The sequence below is a fragment of the Cucurbita pepo genome, chromosome LG15 (genome assembly GCF_002806865.2).
Source record: "Cucurbita pepo subsp. pepo cultivar mu-cu-16 chromosome LG15, ASM280686v2, whole genome shotgun sequence".
NCBI classification, from domain to species: domain Eukaryota; kingdom Viridiplantae; phylum Streptophyta; class Magnoliopsida; order Cucurbitales; family Cucurbitaceae; genus Cucurbita; species Cucurbita pepo.
This window is the reverse complement of record NC_036652.1, coordinates 1,695,407-1,705,136: the sequence shown is the minus strand read 5'-3', so window position 1 is coordinate 1,705,136 and position 9,730 is coordinate 1,695,407. Positions and strand designations below refer to the sequence as shown.

Sequence of the window (9,730 nt, the reverse complement as noted above, 5' to 3'; positions counted from 1 at the left end):
TGATATATACAGTAAACTGTAATAGAAGATTATTAAATCTTCTCGGTAAACATTTTACATCTTTTTTATTTAATATTATATTTGATATATTGTTTTTTTAAATTTATAATGTAATGGGATTTTGATTTACCTTGTATGTTAATGTAAAAATATTTAGGAAAAATATGGGTAAGTCGGTAAAAAAAAATAAATATTTAATAGAAAGAAAATGGAGAGATGAGTGAATGAGCTGTAATTTTGTAACATAGTGGAAAAGAATAATAATAAATAAAATAAAATAAATAAATTGAGGAAATTTGGAACACAAGAGAATGACAAGTGGTCGGAATTAGGAAGTTGCATGTTATGGGAAATGGGACCATTAGTTTCCTCCTAATATTTTTATTTATTTATTTATTTATTATTATTATTATTATTTATTTTATTTTATTTTTAATTTGGAACTATAAAATTCTGACATGTTTTTCCACCAGGGTGGGCTTTGGGTTTATGGGCCTCTACTCTACCACTCTTCATTCATCTCCAACTCTAACTCCAGTTAGGCCTATCTCGAACGGAGCAAGGAATTCTCGTTTAAATAAGAAATAGAGGAGATAGGCGAGATTTTTTTTACGTTAGCTAAATGGATCTCGTGGACATCTCTTGTCCACACACACATCTCCGTGGGTTAGAATTAGAAATGTTCATTTAACCTCAAAGTTGAAATTTCACGTAGACCTATCTCGAATGGAGCAAGGAATCCTCGTTTAAACAAGAAATAGAGAAGGGGGTAGGAGAGATTTTTTCACGGTAGCTAAACGGGTCTCGTGGACATCTCTTGTCCGTACGCACATCCACATGGGTTAGAAGTAGAAATGCACATTTAACTCCAAAGTTGAAATCTTACATAGACTTATCTCGAACGGAACAAGAAATCTTTGTTTAAACAAGAAATAGAGAAGGGGGGTATGAGAGATTTTCCCCCATTAGCTAAACGCATCTCGTGGACATCTCCTGTCCACACACATCCTCGTGGGTTAGAAGTAAAATGTATGAGAAATTTTTTCCCACTAGCTAAACGGATCTCGTGGACATCTCCTGCCCACACACACATCCTCGTGGGTTAGAAGTAAAAATGTCCATTTAACCCCAAAGTTAGAATTTCACGTTAACCTGTTAAGCTATCTCAAACAGAGCAAGGAAACCTCCCACCCACTTAGCTAAATGGGCACTGAACATCTTTCATCCATACACACACTCGATCTTCGTGAAAATAAATAAAAAAAAATTGTAAGGATGAGAATTAAAACAGAAAGATGGAGAAGATTTTCTCATCTCTACCCGTTCAATCTCTACCCGTTCAATGGATATCTCTAGTTGGAAATGTGTTTAAAGCTCAATTACTATCCGACTTTTCAAATAAATTATAAACAAAGTCACTAGAGCTTATATCCAATATGATTATAGAAGATTAATAAAGAACCTAAACAAAAATATTCAAATCTCATTGAATAATTTTTGTAATCTTCTAGAGCAATCGATAAAGAACCTAAACAAAAAACGACTACCCTGTTGTAAACAAAACGAATCAAAACTCTTTAATGGATACAAAACTCAATGCATCAAATCAAAACTGATAGAGAGAAAGAGAAGAATCAAACTCAAGAAACTCAATCATGGCGGCTTCTGCAAATCAATTCGATCATCAGATTCAGATAGCTCCGAGAACCCACCACCATTCCCAGGATTTCGTAAAAATTCTTCAAAAGTCACACAACTCCCCGTCCAATTATGCCCTCTAATGATCTTAATCTTTACATGTTCCGGCAATCTCAGCTTATACCGATCATCATCTTTCCTTCTCGCCTTCAAAATCGAATGACCCGTTGAATGGCATCTCGAGAATTTCTTGATACCGTCGTCCTCCGCCTCCTCTGTTTTTATACTCTGTTTTCCTCTGTTCGAACCAGACCGGCGATCGTCGTCGTCATCGGCGTCGGCGTTGTCATCGTCGTCGACGTCGTCGTCAATGTCAATACTAATAGCATCTTCGATTGATTCATGATGGGTACTGCGTGGTGGGTTGTCATGATCATCGGAATCAGGGGGCTTATCGGCGGAGTTTCTGGCGGAATCGGAGTCGAGATTCCGGCGACAAACAGGGCAGGTTTTGTGGGATTCAAGCCAGAGATCAATGCATTCTTGATGGAAGACATGGCAGCAGACAGTGAGGAGGCGGAGGAAGCTGTCGTCGTCGAATTCAAGTAAGCAAATGGCGCATTCTAATCCGAATTTGTCGCTGCGAAATTCCTTGATGCCGGAATATGGGAAGGTGGGGAAGGTGTTTATGAGAAGTGGGTCGAGGCCGGGAGGGACGGTGGGGGAATCGGCGGAAGGGTGGAGGATATTGCCGGAAGGGGAGCGGCGGAGGTTGCGGGAATGGAGGAGGGAGTCCATGATGCAGCGGCAGAAGTAGATGGAGAAGAAGCCGACGAGGAGGAAGGCGAGGAGGATGAGAGTGAGGATAATGGTGAGAGGAGGAGTGGAGTGTTCTTCAGGGGAGAAAGAAGAGTGGGAGAAATCGGTGGACATTGGCCGGAAAAAGACATGGAGGAGGAAGGAGGAGGAGGAGGAGGAAGGAGGAGATGGCGGCGGAGGAGACGGCGGAGGAGGAGGAGAATTAATAAGGGGACTCATTATGGTGTTTCTTCATGCTCCTTCTTCTTCTCGCAATGACTCGTTCTTGTTGCTTTCAATGGTTTAAGGTTAATGGAGATGGAGATGGCTAACACCTTCCACATAGCCATTTCCATAATTAGGACTAACCCTTTTATACACTTTCTTTGTGACCAACACTCAATCCTTCTTTCTCTCCTCATTCTATGGGATGACCCGACACTTCGTCTTTCAATTATACCCTTCGACTTTTGAAAATTTTATTAATACCCTGTAGGTGTAGTCGTGGGTACTACTCGAAATTTGGAAGTGTCTTTCTGAGGGAGTTTTTTTTTTCGGATGACGAGGTGGGAGAATGCTCGAGAGCTATTTTGGGTCTTGTATGTTTTGTTTGAAATTTTAAGACTCGAACGATCAATCTGTTTGAAGTTATCGTTAGTTAGAAAAGAACCAGCTTGAACAACTTCTATAAATATTGTCGTTTTTCTCTCGTTTGTTCAATTTTCGTCAATTTTCTCAACAACCAAGCAAAACCCGAAAAGTTTGAGTTAAAGTATCGATGCTTAGAAAATTTTAAGACGTATCAATATCAAAATTTTCTATTGAAACTAAGCAAATTGATGAGTATCAAATATAAAAAGATAGACAAAGGACTACCACGTTCGATCGTTAGTGGTTCTATTATTCTTTTTTAGAGACTGAATTAAAGGGGATAGTTTTAGAAACTTGCGACAATAGAACAACGATTGTATAACACTTGTTCTAACTCAATGAATATGTCAACCGTGAGAAATTCAGACTTCGCGAGTAACATCTGCATATACTTGAGCCTCGAGTCACGTTTGAGAGAAATGTTTTTAAAAATGTGAGCGAAAAAATATATTGAAAACAATTTCAATATATATATATATTATAAGCTAAAAGCAATTAGACAACAACAACGGCTTTGATAGCATATAACCGGAGTAGGAGGAAGAGACAACTAGTCATATCACCTATAATACATTTTGGGGCATTTTAGTCATGTCGGGTGTAGACATGATTTTAGTGAGCGGTCATATACTCCATAATGACACCAATAATAGTAGACCTATCTAACCTAAGTAAAAAGAGGTTTGAAACGGACATACGCTCATAGACAACACGTCTTAGACAAGCATAACCATGACACTCATCCGCTGCCTCTCTTGTTCCCCATTACATTAAGATTGAAGACTTCCCATAACACAACACAGAAGAATTACTCAATGATGAACTGAGAAGGTGGTGAAAATCATACATTTCTCTCTTCTTTCAATGAAAAGGATTACATATAGTAACTACATAAACAACAACACTAACAGATAAAGACCATAGATCGGACGTGAAGCGGGTTAGGAACGAGAATACGAAAAGAACCAACCGAAACTTAACCCGAACAAACAGAATCTTCATCTGCCAAAGGTTTACAAGAGACCAAGTCCATCATGATGATCATTATTCACGTTCAACGATTTCTTGGATATGATATTATTCGATGTCGTCAATCCAGTCACCATATATCCGACTGATTTTATCGGGGCCCTTCCATTTCTGATGAGTTCGCTGACCCGACCTCTGAATTACAATGGTTGACCTCTGTGATGGAACCACAATATGATAAACATCTGAATGAGGTAGTGAAGGAACAGAAGCAACCAGAGTATCGCCAGGAGCTTTAGGCAATACACCCTGCTTCAGGTCAGGAGGAGCTGATGAAGAGTCTCTAGTTTCTGTCTCCATAAGCCCACCACCATAACGGTGTAATTCTGTGGTTAATTCAAAGTATTAAATCTAAACCACAAACTAAACAGCTCGTTCAACGGGACACGACAATGTTCGTATGTTTATCGGTCTAATCAAGTAACCAACTCGGTCCATATGGCTATATCGACGTTCAGATAAATATCAGTAATTCAAAGAAACAAAAGCACGAAACATCATGGGAAAAAATGGAAGCATTGTTAGATGTGCATGAGAATGACAACAAATCAGCATATGGCATAACCATGTTGATCGAGACTTATACACTTCGTCCATATAAACTTCCCTTTTGGATTTTCCCTCGAGGTTTTTAAAACGCGTTTGGTAGGGAGAGATTTCCACACCCTTATAAAGAATATGCTTCATTCCGCTCTCCAACCGGTGTAGGATCTCCACAACCTACCCCCTTTTGGGCCAGCATTCTCGCTGACACTCGTTCCTCTCTCCAATCGATGTAATACCCCCCAATTCATCTCCTTTGGGACCCAACGTACTCGCGGGCACACTGCCTGGTGTGCACCCCCCTTTGGAGCTCAGCCTCCTCACTGGCACATGGCCCGGTGTCTGGCTTTGATACAAAATAACCCAAGCCTACCACTAACAGATATTGTCCTCTTTGGGCTTTCCTCTCGGGCTTCCCCTAAGGTTCTTAAAACGCGTCCGCTAAGAAGAGTTTCCACACCCTTGTAAAGAATGCTTCGTTCCCCTCTCCAACCAATGTGGAATCTCACAATCCACTCGCCCCCCCCATGGGGCCAGCGTCCTCACTGGCACATCGCCCAATGTCCACCCCCTTTCAGGACACACACCGTTTGGTGTCTGGCTTTGATATCATTTGTAACAGCCTAAGACCACTACTAGCAGATACTGCCCTCTTTGGGTTTTCCCTTTCGGATTTTCCCTCAAGGTTTTTGAAAACGCGTCTGGTAGGGAGAGGTTTCCACACCCTTATAAAGAATGCTTCGTTCCCCTCTCCAACCGACGTGGGATCTCACAAGTATTATAGTGTCATTCAAGTTCCACATTTAAGAAGTTTCTAGCACGTTCATGGTGGAGTCCTAAACCCAAAGCAAAGAATGAGCTATGTCATTAACACAAGGATTGATAATAGAAGAAACATACCAGCAGCTCCATGAGCAAAATGGCATTTGCTTCCAAATGGGCAATATCCTGTCAACTCCCACTTGTTACAAATCCTTGTTTTCCAATTCGAAGGCTTACTGTTGGATCCATTTCCTGAACCACCACCACCGCCGCCGCCACCACCACCACCACCACCGCCACTGTAGCCACCAGGTCCCAAGCTTATTGCCACACTCTCTCGATTCTTTGACTGCTCATCATGAAGAAACGTACAACTATCCCCATATGGACAGCCCTCCTCTGTGTAAAACTTCTTGCAATGTCTTCCTTTATATGACCTCTGCGACTCTGAACCAAAATTTGATGTCCCAAGTGAAGGTATCTGAAATTCCTCCCTTGGCTCTGAAAATACCTTCTCTTCTTCATGTGCCGCCACAATTTCCTGCTAACAACACTCATTGCAATTAGGAACTCTTGATATTCTAAAAATTAAACCAAACAAAATGTTGACCACGGTCAGGAGGAAGTCCCACGTTGGCTAATGATCATGAGTTCATAAGTAAGAAATACATCTCTATTGTATGAGGCCTTTTGGAAAGCCCAAAGCAATGCTCATGGTGGAGTGTTATGATTCCTAACATAGTATCAGAGTGTCATATCGAGAATCCTAACTAAGCAACTGCTTGCTTGGAAGATGTAATCAAAAGTGACTTACGTGTCGAACGGCTACATAGACCTAAGAGTAGGCTCTAGCTCAAAGCAGACAATATCATACTAAATATCATACTATTGTGTGGACAATATCATACTAAATATCATACTATTGTGTGGAGGGTCGTGATTCCTAACACAAAATACTAACTAAGAACCAATTCTAATACCTGCCAATTATGTGGTGGCCGCCGGAGCTCCTCAATGCTATGAGCGAAATTGCAATTGGTGATGTAAGGGCAGGTTCCAGCACGAAATTTGCAGCAGAGTTTGGTCTTGAAGAACATTTTACCAATCGCTTTTGATCGATTGGAAGACGTAACATCCTGTGAGCTTCTCGATTTCTTGTTTGGGGGTTCGCTTCCGGATCGGCTTTGGGATTGTCTTTGATCATAACTCGAATTAGAAGGCGTATCAATGGAACCATCACCACCGCCATTGTTCCAAGCTCTGTATTCTTCTTCGGTAGCCCAAACTTCACCGGGCCAATTCTCGCTACTCATCCCGGGGATCACATGGACTACGTTTCCCCCACTATAATCCATTCGAAAAAAAAAAAAACAAAAATCCACAAATTGTTACCTCCAGAGAACTACAAAATCATCAAATCATCACACATAAAACCCTAATTTGCAGAGAAGAACACAGAAATGGGTTTCTTCAACCTCGAAAGAAGAGGTGAAAGCTTCAAAACCGACCAGCCATTAACCCTAATAGAGACGAACGCAGAAATGGGCAGTGAAAGCTTCAAAAGCGACGGAGAATTTTCTCAATATCAAGGAGAAGAACAGATCGTAGAGGATGAAGTTAGTAGGAAGACGGCATAGATCTATATGAACATTACAAAAGTAAAAAGGGGAGAAACAGTGAGCTAAGAACAAGGTACAAAAATGGAAGGAAAATAGATAAGAAAAGGATGAGAAAAAGGAGGAGAGATTTCTGAAATAAATTTAGATTCACAATAATTTTGTAAATAAAAGTTTAATGTTTTTTTAGATTTCAATCATAAAAAATTTATAAAATAATTACTTATTAAAAATGTTAAATCAATTTTTGTATACAAAATATTTAGGCCAATTCATCTATGTAAATCTTTTAAAATTCTATTTTGTATCGTCCATCGTTCAAAAATTATGAAAAATTATAATCTAATAATTTTTTTTTTTTATTTTGTGTTCTCATCGTTCAAAAATTATGAAAAATTATAATCTAATAATCTTTTTTTGTATTCTTGTCGTGAAACATTATAATTTAATAATAATCTTTTTGTGTTCTATTCGTTGAAAAATTATAATCTAATAATCTATTTTGTTTTGTATTCTTCTGCTTGAAAAATTATAAATTTCTAAAAATTAATTAATCTATTATAAAAACTAAATTTTTAAAAATGGATTAATTTATTATAAAAAGTCGTGTCATTAAAAAAATTCGTGTAGTGGAAAAATTCTAAATTTCTAAAAATCAATTATATATAAATTTAAATTTTATTAAATTTTATATCTAATAAAACTTTTAAGTTATTAAATTTGCATCTATTAAATTCATCTATTCTATATCTAATCATAATCTAAGTTATTAAATTTACATCTATTATTTTAAAATTTAATCTAAGTTATTAAATTTACATCTATTATTTTAAAATTTTAATTACAATACTTATAATATAGTTAAAACAAAGTCTCTAAAATTATAAATTTGTGTCCAAAACATTAAAATCAAACCATAACACAAAACGGTCTAAACATTAAAATCAAACTATAACACAAAACGGTCTCTAAAAATTTTTGGAAACGGTCTCTAAAAGTTTAAATTTGTGTTTTGGAAACGGTCTCTAAAAATTTAAATTTGTGTTTTGGAAACAGTCTCTAGTATAATCTTTAGCAGAATTTGTGTTTTGGTATAAAATTTAGCTCAAATATATAAAATCTTTACCTCAAACCAGACATATTAAAATCAACCCATAACACAAAACGGTCTCTAAAAATTAAAATTAAAATTTGTGTTTTGGAAAGGTCTCTGAAAATTTAAATTTGTGTTTTGGAAAGGTCTCTGAAAATTTAAATTTGTGTTTTGGAAACGGTCTCTAGTATCTTTAGCAGAATTTGAATTTTTAGCAGACCTTACATAAAATCTATTGGATCCTAAATTTTTCCAATCCTTAAAACTTATAATTAAACACAAGAATTAAAAATTAAATGTTATAAGTAAATCTCTAATATATTCAAATTTTTGTTATAATTAAATCTCCAATATATTCAAATTTTAAACCCAAAAATTAAAAATTGAATGTTGTAAATGAGAAAGGTTATAAACTCACTCAAAAATCATGTAAATGAGAAAGGTTATAAACCCACTCAAAAATCATCACGTGTAAAAAAAACATCTATGTCCTCAGCGTCGATCAAAATATTTTATACTATGAAACATGATAACATTATGATCCACTAAATATAATAACTAGATTGGTCTGTGAAAATTCCTAGATTGGTCTGTGAAAATTCCTAGTTACGGTATTAAAAAAAAATGTATGTCTTCAACATCGACCAAAACATTCTATACTATAAAAGATAATAACATTATGATCCACTAAACGAGTAGATAATATAATAACTAGAATAGTCTGTAAAAAATTTCCAGTCACCGTATCAAAAAAAGATTTTGTCTCCGGTATCGACTAAAACATTCTATACTATGAAAGATAATAACATTACAGTAGATAATATAATAACTAGAAGGGTCGATAAAAATTTCTCATCATAGGGAAGATTCAATGACCTTCATATTTTGGATCAACCATAACATAGTGATATGCTATTACCAATACAAATATAAAGATTCCAAGAAAGTTTGAAAAGAACCCGAGATCTTGATCGTCAAACATCTGTACCACAATAAGGTTAAACATTATCAACAATTCTTCAAACATATATATAAATATATATATGATGAATTTCGTTTTATATTTAATATGAACTAATTAAATTGAACAGAAATTACTAAGAAGCCCATTTAACAAATTCATAAACATATGAAATGCTTAATTTATTGGTCATACAAGTAACATGATATGAAACATCTTTACTGATCAACCTAAGGAAACCTCTCCCTAGCCGCATCCCCTCAAGGAAAAGCCCAAAGAGGACAATATCTGCTAGCGATGGGCTTCGACCGTTACAAATGATATCAGAGCCAGACACTGGGCAAGGTGCTAGCAAGGAGGCTAAACCCCGAAAGAGGTGGACACGAGGAGGTGTGCGAGCAAGGACGTTGGGCCCTGAAGGGGGGATTGAGGGGTCTCACATCGATTGGAGAAGGGAACGAATGCCATCGAAGGCGTTGGGCCCCGAAGGGAGGTGGATTGTGAGATCCCACATCGATTGGAGAGGGGAACAAAGCATTCTTTATAAAGGTGTGGAAACCTCTCCCTAGCAGACGTGTTTTAAAAATCGAGACGTGTTTTAAAAACCTTGAGGGGGAGCTCGAAAAAGAAAGCCCAAAG

General features: G+C 37.1%; 3 protein-coding genes across 6 annotated transcripts; all 3 read right to left on the bottom strand.

The window, feature by feature from the left end:
* Positions 1–477: 477 nt before the first annotated feature.
* On the bottom strand, positions 478–3,098 carry LOC111811942 (RING-H2 finger protein ATL29). Its single transcript, XM_023699015.1, has one exon. It carries the CDS (start codon positions 2,674–2,676, stop codon positions 1,654–1,656), a length of 1,023 nt encoding a protein of 340 aa, XP_023554783.1. The 5' UTR covers positions 2,677–3,098; the 3' UTR covers positions 478–1,653.
* Positions 3,099–3,877: 779 nt separating this feature from the next.
* Positions 3,878–7,159, bottom strand: LOC111776464 (zinc finger CCCH domain-containing protein 12). 4 transcript variants are annotated; one of them, XM_023655902.1, is made up of 4 exons: positions 6,897–7,157; positions 6,402–6,765; positions 5,560–5,965; positions 3,878–4,442 (listed from the first exon to the last, which is right to left on the bottom strand). In XM_023655902.1, the coding sequence occupies exons 2-4, from the start codon at positions 6,732–6,734 to the stop codon at positions 4,165–4,167; spliced, it is 1,017 nt and encodes a 338-aa protein (XP_023511670.1). In that variant the 5' UTR covers positions 6,735–6,765; positions 6,897–7,157; the 3' UTR covers positions 3,878–4,164. The 4 variants fall into 4 exon arrangements, with proteins under 4 accessions (XP_023511670.1, XP_023511669.1, XP_023511667.1 ...); XM_023655901.1 differs by having other exon boundaries at positions 3,878–4,406; positions 6,402–7,159; XM_023655899.1 differs by having other exon boundaries at positions 6,402–7,157.
* A 1,651-nt stretch (positions 7,160–8,810) lies between these two features.
* LOC111811231 (dolichyl-diphosphooligosaccharide--protein glycosyltransferase subunit 4A-like) lies at positions 8,811–9,112 on the bottom strand. The gene has a single exon (XM_023697990.1). The coding sequence runs from the start codon at positions 9,110–9,112 to the stop codon at positions 8,999–9,001; it is 114 nt and encodes a 37-aa protein (XP_023553758.1). The 3' UTR covers positions 8,811–8,998.
* Between the last annotated feature and the right edge of the window lie 618 nt (positions 9,113–9,730).